The sequence below is a fragment of the Chiloscyllium punctatum genome, chromosome 26 (genome assembly GCF_047496795.1).
Source record: "Chiloscyllium punctatum isolate Juve2018m chromosome 26, sChiPun1.3, whole genome shotgun sequence".
Taxonomy (NCBI): domain Eukaryota; kingdom Metazoa; phylum Chordata; class Chondrichthyes; order Orectolobiformes; family Hemiscylliidae; genus Chiloscyllium; species Chiloscyllium punctatum.
Window position 1 is genome coordinate 25947591 of NC_092764.1, and position 14391 is coordinate 25961981.

Here is a 14391-nt window from a genome sequence, read left to right on the forward strand (position 1 = left end):
CTTGCTCAAAAACAACTTTTCATCTTATTGGCTGTCATGTGTTCATCTGGTGTTTAGCGGACCTTAGGAAAGGTTGAAATTTCCTACTTTTCCATTCAAACAAATATGTAAGAGAATGTAACTGGTATAGTTCATTTATGGTACATTTTTACCTACCCGCACATCAATGGTGTCCATGTCATCCTGAATGTTTAGAGACTGGAATGCTGGAAGAGTGAAACTTGTCACCGTGGAATCAGAAAGAATAATGGAATTTCCTTTTGTGCTGTCTGCTGGGAGCCTTCAAACAAAAGCAATAGCAATTCACTTTATGTCACCCTTTATTTGATAATGATATATCCTGCATGATCAAAGCCAAAAGCAAATATTCATAATAATTATTGATTAAACAGTAATAATTTCTCAATTTTTGATCATACTATTCACCTTATTATTCTTTCATAAACAGCTTTAGATGCAAATTTGAACACAATTTGTGCTCTATTCATATGTTAGGGATACCAAAGGTCCATTAACATAGACTTCACCTTTGTGGAAATTCTTTAAGGGAGAATTCAGTCGAAGACAGCAGTGGGCATCATATCATATGTCAGGTCTCCTGCCTGATACTCAGTTCCACTGTCTTCAATCGTACTGAATTCCAAGTGCGGCATGCGGTCAATATTGTTCTCCACACTTCCTGCTCCCGAGGGAGAGAAATTATGTTCCTGACTTTCACATGTGTAAACACAATGCCGTTTTTAGTCCACTAGCATATGCATTTTAGAAATGGTCTGCATAATTTAAGATCCAACATCTTTAAATGAACTTGGGAAGGGGACACTGACCCTTGTTGTAGCTATATTTTGGACTGGCTCAATGGTGAAACGATTAAATTTCTACCCTGTTGTCTGCCTCTTCAGACAACTGTACAAGATGTCTTGTGGCTACATGTAGAAAAGCAGGGAATCTTTATTGATGTCCAGTGTAATGTTTATCTCAGTCATAGAATACATTATCCAAAATCCCCTGATGCTCAGAATAATGAAATCTAACATTAAATCTGTGTTGTGAGTTAGGACCCTGTGGAAGTTTTAGTAAAAATACACATGCTGTAATTGTCCTGGAAGTTAACCCTCTGATGGACTGATGTGCGTTGCTCGAGAGAGTACACAAGTGTCTCTGACATTGAGTTCAGAGTTACTCACTTGGATCAGATATGCCGACTTACCATCCTCTCCAGATAATTTCCCACCAACGTGATGTAACCCAACTACACCCCCTGATCTGACTGATCCATGCCCAGCCAACCTCTGATCTGATTATCCCCCTGACTCAACCAACTCCCAGCGCAATTCAGCCATCCATCCCCTACCTGATTAACTCTCAACCTACTGACCCCCCATCACTGATTGACCAATGATCCGATCCCTCTCCCCATTCAAATTATTCTCCTGGCCTGACTAGTGTACACCCATCCCGACAGCTCACGCACTTGTTTATCCACTTGCTCACTTACACATTCATCAAGTCAGTGACTCACCCACCCACTGATTCAGCCTCCCACCGATTGGCTCATGCATTAACCCACACTCATTCAAAAACTTGAGACCAGTAAAAAGTACCTGACCGCATCAGGTAGTGTTGTTAAAATGGGGATTGAGTGTCATCTCCTTCCATTACCTCACAAGGAGTGGCTGCACCAATCCAATTCTGCTCCAGAATTGGAGTTCCTGGCTGAAAATGGACTTTATCAACTGTGCAGATAACTTTGCAGGCAATGACAAGCACTCAACATTGGTAACTCATCTTGATTCTCTGGGTGAAACCTTTGTTGAGCTCAAAATAGCTTTTATGTATGTATACCTAATATTAGTGAGTGAGCTTCCAAAATGCTTGACTTACTGTGAAGCGCTCTTCGACACTGAGGATGCCCAAAGAGCTGCACTAATTCTTTCTTGGAGTGCAGGTTCATAGCTCCTTGAAAGTGGAGTTGCAGGTAGATAGGATAGTGAAGAAGGCACTTGGTATGTTTTCATTTACTGGTCAGAGTATTGAGTACAGGAGTTGGGAGGTCTTGATACACTGTATAGGGCATTGGTTAGGCCAATTTTGGAATATTGCATGCAAATCTGGTCTCTTGTTATCTGAAGGATGTTGTAAACTTGAAAAGGTTCAGAAAAGATTTACAAGGATGTTGTCAGGGTTGGGGGATTTGAGCTATAGGGAAAGGTTGAATAGGCTAGGACTGTTTTCCCTGGAGCATCGGAGGCTGAGGGGTGACCTTATAGAGATTTATAAAATTATGAGGGGAATGGATAGGATAAATAGACAAGGTCTTTACCCTGGGGTGGGGGAGTCCAGAACTAGAGGGCATAGGTTTAGGGTGAGAGGAGAAAGATATAAAAGAGACCTAAGGGGCAACTTTTTCATTCAGAGTGTGGTGTGTGTGTGTGGAATGGGCTGCCAGAGGAAGTGATGGAGGCTGGTACAATTGCAACATTTAAAAGGCATCCAGATGGGTATATGAATAGGAAGGGTTTGGAGGGATATGGGCCGGCTGCTGGCAGGTGGGACTAGATTGGATTGGGATATCTGGTTGGCATGGATGAGTTAGACAGAAGAGTCGGTTTCCATGCTGTACATCTCTGTGACTCGATGCTTGATGCTTATTCAGATGGGCAGATTTCTAAATTCAATTCAAAAATAATTACATCCACCAGGTGGTGCTAATTGAAACAGGATGAGGCCATTTTCTCAATAAACAATGCTAATAACATTTGCCTGGAATTCCAATGATCGAAAGGATACTAAGGTTTCCTTGGATAAATCTAGTGAAATTTCTGTTGTAAATTTCTTTTAAATTTACACCTTCCATACCTTATTTGCACTTGAAGTCACTTTAAAGTACCCGAGCCTTGAACATGACTTGGCAGGTGTCATGCTCTCAGTTGTATTGGTTTTGCCAACAGTGGGATTAATAATATTCGGAAAATAATAAGTAGAAACATGTTTTTATGTTTCTGATTTAAATATACAAAAGTGAAAGAAAACATCTGTTGGGAAACTCAATAGGATTTAATCCTTTTTGAGAGATTTCTCCAGGGATTGCTGATTGTATAAAACCCAGATACAATTCATGATAATTAATATATAGTTTTGACCCAGAACTTTTTTTGAAGCATTTTTTTCCCATTTTCATAACAAAAGAACCAGATCTTGCAATCATTCCAAGTGTTAGGTTATGTTAGATGAGAATGATGTCTCTTGATATATTCTCTAAATTTCAATACATTAACGAGGTACTTTCTTGGTAAGTCTCCTTTGCTACCAGGCAGTCTTTGGGGCACCAAATACTTTGGCAACAATAAAGGAAAACTAAGGATCCAAACTGAAATGATGAAGAACTTAATTAGAAAAATACCTCCTGTATTTTGTTCCAAAAACAATGTTAAGCTTGTATTTTTAATGGCTTTCTTTTCAATTCATGACGTAACATTTATTTCATTTTTAAAGCTAATCATAAATATGTTGAGTATAATTGTTCAACCTTAATCTTTGGTTGTTTACAAATGCACAATCCAATGATACAGATCTCATCAAACTACACTGTTGTGTCCTTCATATTTGTTACCATCACCAGAAATTGGATTGACAACTCTATGTTCCTTTCTAAACTAGGAAGACGGTAAATGTGTTAGCACCAAGAAAAGCTAAATTATACATGAGAAGCCAAATTTTTTTGAAGAGTCTAACTCCACACTTTTAGTGAGAGCTTTATTTCAGTTAACCTTATGCCATTAAACTCACACCTTAGTGATCACTAGCTCTCCATCTGGCCCTTCAAGCCTGCTTTTTTGTGGACTCAGCTCCACTTATCCGTCCATTCACTGTGACCCTTAAATCACTTTACTATTCAAAAAATTATCTTTTCCTTAAAATTATTCAACATGGTAGCCTGAACTGCTTCACTGGGCAGGGAAGTTCACAGATTCACAACTCTTTGTGCGAAGATGTTCCTACTCAACTCAGTCCTAAATCTGCTTCCCCTTATTTTGAGGCCATGCCCCCGAGTTCTAGTTGCACCCTCTAGTGGACATGACCTCTCTACTTCTATCTTGTCTATTTCCTTCATAATTTTACGTGTTTTTATAAGATCCCCCTCAGTCTTCTAAATTCCAATGAGTATAGTACCAGACTGGTCAATCTCTCCTCATAAGGCAATCCCTGGAATCAAACCAGTGAAACTCCTCTCCACCCCCTCCAGTGCCAGAACATCCTTTCTCTAGTAAGGAGATCAAAACTGTACAAAGTGCTCCAAGTGTGGTCTCACCAGCACCCTATACAGAATAACATCCCTATTTTTAAACTCCATCCTTTCGTAGTGAAGGACAATATTCTATTTGCCTTCTTAATTACCTGCCTCACCTGAAAACCAATGTTTTGTGATTCATACACAAGAACACCCAGATCACTCTGCAAAGCAGCATACTGCAACGTTACTATGCAAAATGGTCTTCCGAAACAGAACAAAAATTACCTCTCTTCCCCGCAGAAAATATAATGAACCCTATTGCTCTTGAGAGGAGAAAGTGAGGACTGCAGATGCTGGAGATCCGAGTTGAAAAGTGTGGTGCTGGAAAAGCACAGCCAGTCAGGCAGCATCCGAAGAACAGGACAGATGACGTTTCAAGCATAAGCTCTTCATCAGGAATGTTTCTAAAGACCTTACTTTCGAAACGTTGACTCTCCTGTTCCTCGGATGCTACCTGCCTGACTTGTGCGTTTCCAGCATCACACTTTTTGACTACAGTTCTTGAGAGCTCATCACAGAGATTTCCATAAGAAGCATTATCAAAATCAAAGCTTATGTTCCAGGCATTTCCCAATAATGGAAAATTCAAAACACAATTCTCCATTTCTAACATTTTCAATGTTTTCTTTACCTAAACAAAATCTTTCTCTTTTGGATTTTTCATAATTGTACCCAACTCCAAGACGTTAAAACAGGAAAATTGCCTAATTTGGATGCCTAGCCAATTCAGATGTTCAATTAGACTCACCAATTTCTCTATTTCTGTTTGGGAAGGTGCTGCATCTTTCTGTGAGACCTTGCTTTGACTAATAATAATGGAGTTAATATATTCCAAATAGGATTCCTGATGCAAAGTGACACTTGCTCCATTCTGCCTGATTTCTAATCCACTGTGCTTAAAAGTCCCAGAAACCTGACTTCCAATCTTGAATGCTGCTTTAAACATATTTATGACAATGTCTCCAAATTCACTGCACCTACTGAACAAAAAAATACACACAGGCAAAATTAAGATGCCTGAAAACTATCCCTCACAGTGCCGGTAAAATATGACTGGCTTCTAATTGAAGACAGTCCACTTTTAATATGATAGTCCTCACTGAGAAGTAATAAACTCTAAAGGCATAATTTAGGCTACAAACACATTGATTTAACATCTAGTGTGTCCCTACTATGTTTGATACCTCTTTTGGAGAGTGAAGAAACACTTCCCTGTTTGGCTGATTTCACTGCAGAAATACAGCTTCAATATCAATTGATGAACACTCCCAAGCTTTTATTGCGAATTAAAGCCAAGCAAATCTTTCAGATTGCTTTATCGAACAGAATTAAGGAGAATCCAAATGGATTTTACAAATACATTAAGGACAAAAGGGTAACTAGGGAGAGAATAGGGCCCCTCAAAGATCAGCAAGGCGGCTTTTCTATGAAGTCTTATTCAGGTTTGGGTAAATAGGCAAAGTCTTTTCCCTGGGGTCAGGGAGTCCAGAACTAGAGGGCATAGGTTTAGGGTGAGAGGGAAAAGATATAAAAGAGACCTAAGGAGCAACCTTTTCACACAGAGGGTGGTACGTGTAGGGAATGAGCTGCCAGAGGAAGTAGTGGAGGCTGGTACAATTGCAACATTTAAGAGGTATTTGAATAGGTATATGATTAGGAAGGATTTGGAAGGATATGGGCTGGGTGCTGGCAGGTAGGACTAGATTGGGTTGGGATATCTGGTTGGCATGGACGGGTTGGACTGAAGGGTCTGATTCCATGCTGTACATCTCTATGACTCTATGACCTGCAATCAGATTTTCTTTAAAATGTCATGCCAACAGACTTGTTTCATCCTTTTACAGTTTACTGCTACAGCTGGTATTTGTGATTCTTGTAAATCTCCTGTCTATCTCTTATTTCTTCCATGAACTTATTGCACTTCCATCCATTATTCCTGCATCCTTCACTGAAATTTTTAACATTTTAGGGGAAGGATGGGCAAATGACCTGTGTAATTTTAAGACACTTGAATCTTTGCCTTCAACATTTCTATCACCTGATGTTTCGAGTCCAGTGACCCTTTTGAAGAATCCTGTAGAGTTTTTTCAGTAATTTTTGCTTTGGTTTCTGCTTTCCAGCATCCACAGTTATTTTTTTTAATGGATTCTGGATGAATAGTAATGAAAGGGTGGAATGAAAGCATGGAGGTAGTGTGAAGGTATGAGAGGATATGGGGTTACGAGGGTTAATGGCTATATATACAACTGGTCCAAAGTGTAAAGGCCAGAAGTGCAGCCATTGTCTCATTCTGGGGTTTCAGCGCTCGAGAGACACATTTTAGGGTCTGTTCAGACATAAGCAGCTGGTAATCAAGACAACGTTTTGCTGCTATGGACTCAGCAGAACAGAATGATACGGTGTTGAGATAAAAGACGATTAAGCTGCAACAAAGACATGCATGATGAAGTAACCACTCTGAACTTTGAACTAACTGTGAAGCACAAGGCATATAGACGTGCCTGAAAAAAAAACAAACATTGTGATCTGCCCCTGAGAATAATGAAAGAAAGCAAGAGCTAATGTAAAAACTATCCTTTTCTCTGGTTAGAATGACGGGTTTATTGAATTGGAAGGAAACTTGTCAATCTGTTATGTTGTTCATATAATTTTTTTTTACTTCACTGTTTATTTTCAGCTCTGATTGATTGGTCATCTTGGCATAAACAATAAAGTAAAACTTGACATTGAACTTTGTCTACCAGGACTTTGTTTACCAGATAAGTAATGCTTATCACCAGCAACTAATCACTACACTTCAGCATGTAGTGGTTTAATGTAATCGAGAACCACAGTATCTCATATTAAATACAATGTTTTTACCTTTTCAACAACTATTTCAATTTATTAAATTGATCCCAGCAAAACATTCACAGGAGCAATAGCAAACAAAATTTGTTGCCAAAATATAGCTAAAAAATTTTGTTTGGTTCAGTTTCAAAAACTTTGTCAAAGTGGGGAGGAAATATCAATGGCCACAAATTGGAGGGTAACAGTGATAACTGAACAGTTATGGGAAGAACACATCACATTCAATTATACATGAGGTGCCTTCTTGCCAATGGTGTCATCTCGTCCATCCAACTTGCAATCAATGAAGTGTTGGGCTGATGAAAAATTTACCATGGACAGATGCAAGAAATACAGGATTCTATTACTTCCTTGTTCAACTGTTCCTGGTTGTCAGTCTGGGGGCTGAGTCAATTGATTAGCACCTGTAAAATAGGTGTCAGGTGGGTAAATATATTGATTATAATGGGGAAGAGTTATGGGCAATTTAATCTGCACCTGGCTGTGATCTAACCTGCCTCTGAATACCTGACACTGAATATGTAGAAGTGGGAAGGATTCTGTTCCTGTATATCAACATCCTCTCTACAAATAGCTGATAGTTAATACCCCATTAAATGTCATCATTCCATCTGATAACATGATGTTGTTACATTTTTAGACTTATTGGTTATAAAGCAAATGATTAAAGTTGTCTGTTTACCTCTGTAGATACATGCTTACTGAGGGCATCATCATTAGAACAGGTTCTTGGTCTGCTATTGCCTCATTCAGCACCACAGACTGCAAATGGTCAATTGTGTCCAATAACTTCTCTGATATCACTTTTTGCTGAAAGATAAAAGCACATCTTTAAAACGGTGCACCCCATAATTCCTTAACTTTTAATTGTACCATGATCTAATTACGAAAGTCTGAGCACATCCCACTTCACATTTAGTTATATTTACCGTATCCATGGCCAAGTCTTCTTGAGCATCATTTTCTACTGAAGCTTCCAAAACATTATTAACCACAGTAAAGAGGGTATTTGCTGCAATGATTCTTTTCTCAGGATCTTCATCATCCTCAACACTAAAAGTCAGCAATGATTTTCCCGTGTTCAGAAGTGTTGAACTGGCTTCCAACTTAATAGGAGACAGGAAAGAGATACAGATAGTTCAATATTCTGCTTTGACATAAGGGAGCAAATCATTAATTGAGAATTGTAGAAGCTTGACAGTGTGGAAGCAGGCCATTTGGTCCATCAAGTCTGCAGCGACCCTCCAAAGAGCACTCCACCCAAACACACCCCCTTACACTTTCCCTGTAACTCTGCATTTCCCATGGCTAATCCATCTAGCTTGCGCATCCCTGACACTATGAGCAATTTAGCATGGCCAATCCACCCTAACCTGCACATCTTTGGACTGCGGGAGGAAACCAGAGTACCTTGAAGAAATCCACGCAGGCACTGGGAGAATGTGCAAACTCCACACAGACAGTCACCTGAGGGTGAACTAGAACCCAGGTCTCTGTGGTGTGAGACAGCGGTGCTAACCACTGAACCACAGTGCCACTTTATTTAAGTGCATTTCACCTCTTAGTTCTATTTTAATTTACAATTATGTTTTCTATCAAAAATTGGGCATTAATATTTGGAGGAGTTTTTCACTTTAGGGATGAATGTCTTGGGGTAGACTATTTATTTCTTATTGGTTAGCTCAATTGGCTGTATAGTTAATGTGTCTTTCAGGTTAATGCCAGTTTACTTTCTATTCTGGTCAAAGGTAGCTTTGCGACATTCCTTATCACAACCCCTGATACTGGTAGGCAATGGCAATCATCCACCAGAGAAATAATATCGCCAAGGGACCAATTCAAGGTGAAGCAATTACAGGCAATGAGCTAAGGTTCCAGTTTTCAGAAAACCACAGATGGACGAATTAAACTTCTGCTCACTGAATTGTGCAGGATAGTACAATTGTGGTACAACTACTATAGTACAGAATCTTTCTGCAGCAGGCAGAATAGCAAGAGCAGTCAGGATCATTGGGGAGGGGGGGATATTGGGAAGCAGTAAAAATGTAATTGAACAAGACTAGAGTTACCTGTGATGTAGATGTGAGTTCATCAGACTTGTAGGTTAGCTGTTTCAGAACTTCTGAAACTTGAACAGCCATGTGCAGTGATGAGACATCCACAACAGACAAGTTTGAAAGCATGGTTTCCCTCAACTTGTGTGGATGTTTTTGACAGCAGCAAACAAAAACGGACACAGTTGTATTATTTTCCAATAAATTCCTCTTTGTAAAATTAACATATTTATTTCACTTGGCAGCACAGAATCTGAATACAGTGTTGCTGAAAATAAAGCACGCTGTTGACGTTTTTTTGTCTTGCTCTCATCAGGACAGACAAGAATGCCAATTTCAATGGGAACAACAAATTATACCAAATGACCTGGCAAATTGACTCTGATGGGTTTCAGATATTGTCATGGAAAATGCAACTGCAAATATTCTCCCTCATGTTCTTTTATTTAATTCTAAAAAGTTGCAATGCTTGGATGTGATTATTTTTCTTGAAAAGGACAAGCCCATGTGTATGAATGTATGTAAATTCCATTAAGTGTAAGTGAGCAACATTGCAAAGCTGAGTGATAACATTAAATTAGTGTACATTTAACCAAATTCAAATTATTCAATTGCAGAATCACATCCAAAGTTAGACATTGGGCTGACGTTTATCAAAAATTGGCAAAGTCACAATTTTGACTAGCTTCATGGAGCATTCCTCTTTCTGAGCCTTGTGACTTTTCTCATGTCATTTGTTGCTGCTTACCCCAATATAAATGCACTGTGCCATATAAATAATCAAGCTTGAGTTGCTAGATCTGTTCAAAGTCTATTCATTTATCACAGTGATAGTGCCACACAACATACTGGAGGGTATCTTCAACGTGAAGTCAAAATTTAGTCTCCATAAGGCCTGCGAGGTGGTCACTTTTGCCCATAATATCATGGGCATTTGCATCTGCAGCAGGCAGATTGGTAAGGATAAGGCCAAGAATGTTATTCCTTCTTGTTGGTTGCCTCATCACCTGCTGCGGACCCAGTCTAGCAGTTATGTCCTCAAGGACTTGACCAGCTTGATCAGAAGTGGTGCTGCTAAGCCACTGGTGGTGATTGACATTGAAGCTCCCCCCTGCCCACAATGTGCATTCTGTACCCTTGCCACCCTCAGTACTTCTTTTAAGTATCATTGAACATAGAGGAGTACTGATTCATCAGCTAAGGAGAGGCAGTACATGATAATTAGCAAAGGTTTCTTTGCCCATATATGACCTGAAGACATGAGATTTTCAGGGCCACTCCCTCTCATCTGTACACCACTGTGCGACCATCTCTGCTGGGTCTGTCCTGCCGGTGGGATAGATGATGGTAATGGTGTTGTTTAGCAGCAGCATTGCAATGAAAATTGTTGGTCATTCCACTACAAAGTGCAGCATTAAAGTGGATAACTATATTCTAAGTGAATCAGAGATATGCTGTCATTATGCTAGTGCTTGCCCTATGTCAATGTTCTTGGATGGGGATGTGAAGGCACTCACTGCCAATGGGACATACCCTGAGTAATTGGGGACTATTGGCCAAAGTGGAGACTTCTCCAAGCCATCAGGGAACATAATTCTCTGAGCTGGAGCCACCAGAATCCCACTCCTCCAAGCTGAAGCCACCAGGAACCTACTGATAAAAATCATACAGCTTTTCAGCCCATCAAGTCCACACTGATCCTGCAAAGAACATCCCACCCAGACCCACCTCCCTACCCTATCCCTGTAACCTTGCATTTCCCATGGCCGGTACACCTAACCTGCACATCTTTGGACTGTGTTAGGAAGCCAGAGTACCCAAAGGAAACCCACGCAGACATAGGGAGGACATGCAGTCACCTGAGGCCAGAATTGAATTCGGGTCCCTGGTGCTGTGAGGCAGCAGTGCTAACCACTGAGCCACCATGCTGCCCAGGGATCCACTCTTCCAAACTGGAACCCACTCTGATTTCCATGTTGTGAATCGGTGCTGTCTTTTTCTGGCAGGTGGGAGAATAGGAAACTGCATATCAATGAGGCAAGATTCATTATGAAAGAGATGTATGTGCATCTAGCCAATTACTAGCAAGATTCTTGCTGTTCAAACATCAGGTATAAAATTTGACATTAGGATGTATGGGCAATGTACCCGGCATCACACCTGCACTGAAATTCACACACCACACTTTTCATTTGTGTGGCAGGCACAATGTGGTTTTGACAGCAGCTTTCTGCTAGTGGAAAATACTGCTTGTATTACTACTGCATGAAATGGCCAGCTTCATCTGTTGCTCAAAATGCTCTGAAAATATATTTCTGCTTATGAGCGAATCAAATTTGAATGGACATCTGTTTTCACTTAACCTAGATCCATTGAACTGAGTTAATTCAAGTGACATGGATTAGAGTTGAACTCCAGCAGCTTTAAGATGTTACCATTGCTCTTTTACTGAAAATGTGTTGCTGGAAAAGTGCAGCAGGTCAGGCAGCATCCAAGGAGCAGGAGAATCAACGTTTCGGGCATGAGCCCTTCTTCAGGAATGAGGAAAGTGTGTCAAGCAGGCTAAGATAAAAGGTAGGGAGGAGGGACTTGGGGGAGGGGCGTTGGAAATGCTGTGCTTTTCCAGCAACCCATTTTCAGCTCTGATCTCCAGCATCTGCAGTCCTCATTTTCTCCTAGTTGATTTCTCTTTTACTCCCTGGTGAGTGAAAACAGTTGTACCTCCTACAACTGTAGGAACCACCTTTACAATAATTGACAACTAGACATTAGTTAGGCAGTCTATGCATCATAAATGAAGCCAACATTAAAACATCATGAATATATGATACATTCAAGTCTAATTTTCATATGTTATTGATATTATATGATCAAAATAAATGGCTGACAATTCCAGCACTTCAAACTTTTTAATTCAATCTTTAAATTGGTGGATTTGGCTATTATGACCTTGAGCTCCCATTCAGAATTAAAGGTAGTAGTTGTCAGTGCTTTATTCATTTGTACAATCACCACTTTTAAGAAAAATTATCACCTGTTTTTTGTCTTCTCGTGCCAGTTTGCCCATGATTCCTGCACTGGCGTCTTGATTCAGCTCAGAAGAGACAGACTCAAACAGCTGGATTAGTAAAGAACTGTTGGCTGTTGAATTTGATATATCTTCTAAATTTTCTGAAAAGAGTATTGCCAGGTCCTTGGCATTACCAGTGTTTGAGAACTTACGAACCTGCGGTTAGAATGGGGAAAAAAATAAATCTAACAACATGTCTCTTTCTAAACACATGATTCTTCTATGACCCCAATCTATTGTCCACATACAATATTATTTACAAGTTAGAACAAGTAGTGTGAAAGGATTAACCAGATTTATTACCAGCGACTGAATAAAAATTCAAATCCCACTAGGGCAGTTTGAGATTTTGAATTTAATTTTTACAAATTGCTGGATTTGGAGAAATTACAACTGCAGATGGGCTAATGCTTGGATTAACAACATAGCCCAAACACTTTCAAAAACCATTTACCGTCTGCTAACCCTAATCTCTAAACATAGCTATTCCCCAACCATATTACATTTAGTATGTTTAATCCTCATTAATCTATAATGATGTGATTAGAATATTTATCACGTATTTTGGGTAAGGTATGAATTGGGTAATGGATGGCTGGTTTGCAATGCAGAGTGATGACAACAGCATGAGTTCTATTCTTGCACTTGCTGATTCCTTTTCTCAACCTTTCCCCTTGCCTGAGGTATAGTGACCTTCAGGTTAAACCACCACCTGTCACCTCTCTCTCTCTCTCTCTCTTTGTCTCTGACGAGAGAGCAGCCCTTTGGTCTGGTACAATCATGGTGACTTTACCCATATTTTGAGTCTGGTGGTTTTAAATTGAGGAAAAATAAATAATATCTTTTGTAGTTAGAGAAAGCCTGAATGATTTCATTGTTAGAGTCAAAGGATGGTTTAGATTGTTTTGCTGAGAAAAAGTGTGAAGTATACGTGCTTGGAGACAATGGCTAATCATCTCTGAATTGACTCTGAGTCTCCCAAAGTCCCAGAATGGTTTTGTGCGTATAGAATTGTGAACAGTCCATTTACTCGTAAAATAAAAGGGATTTGAAATAAAAAATAGCTCATTAGTATTTCCACATAAATATAAGGTTATTGTGTGCAACATTACCAAGAGGAAGAGGATAGATGAAGCCATATTTTCTAAGTCAATTTTCCCTCTAAATCAAAAATATTACATGCATACTATGGAGGTTTTGTGTGGCCAACAGAGAGGAAAGGCTGCTTGATTATGTAAGATACCACAGCCAGATGCAGGAGAAAAATGAATACATTCAGGAGACAGATGAATAGATTCAGGAGGGCGATGAATAGATGCATCCTGTGCATTAGATCATAAGAACTAGGAGCAGGAGTAGACCATGTGGCCCTTCGAGCCTGCTCCACCATTCAGTAAGATCATTGCTGATCTTTTTGTGGCCTAGCTCTACTTATCAACCCTTTCACCGTAACCCTTAATTGCTTTACTGTTCAAAAAATTATCTATCTTAGCTTTGAAAGCATTTGTCAAGGAAGTCTCAACTACTTCAGTGGGCAGGGAATTCCTTAGATTCACAACCCTCTGGGTGAAGAAGTTCCTCCTTAATTCACTCCAAATTCTGCTCCCTCTAATTTTGAGGCTATGCCCTCTTGTCCAATATTCACCTTCTAGTGGAAACATCCTCTCTACTTCTATCTTATCTATTTTCTTCATAATTTTATATGTTTCTATAAGATTCCCCCTCATTCTAAATGCCAATGAATGTAATCCAAGTCTACTCAGTCTGTCCTCATAAGCCAACTCCCTTAACTCTGGAATCAACTTAGTGAACCTCCTCTGCACCCCATCTGGTGCCAGTGGGTGGCACGGTGGCACAGTGGTTAGCACTGCTGCCTCACAGCGCCAGAGACCCGGGTTCAATTCCCGCCTCAGGCAACTGTCTGCGTGGAGTTTGCACATTCTCCCTGTGTCTGCGTGGGTTTCCTCTCGGTGCTCCGGTTTCCTCCCACAGACCAAAAATGTGCAGGTTAGGTGAATTGGCCATGCTAAATTGTCCCTAGTGTTAGGTGAAGGGATAAACGAAGGGGAATAGGTCTGGGTGGATTGCTCTTTGCAGGGTCGTTGTGGACTTGTTGGGCTGAA

At 40.0% G+C, this 14391-nt stretch overlaps 1 protein-coding gene across 1 annotated transcript in view; it reads right to left on the reverse strand.

The window, feature by feature from the left end:
* LOC140496344 (polycystin-1-like protein 2) overlaps positions 1-14391 on the reverse strand; it is a 136392-nt gene that overhangs the window by 76007 nt on the left and 45994 nt on the right. The window contains exons 16-20 of the mRNA XM_072595961.1: positions 12233-12424; positions 9214-9339; positions 8074-8250; positions 7827-7954; positions 157-280 (exon numbers count right to left, since the gene is read on the reverse strand). Of these exons, the coding sequence (XP_072452062.1) occupies positions 157-280; positions 7827-7954; positions 8074-8250; positions 9214-9339; positions 12233-12424 (747 nt within the window). The remainder of the gene's footprint in view (positions 1-156; positions 281-7826; positions 7955-8073; positions 8251-9213; positions 9340-12232; positions 12425-14391) is intronic.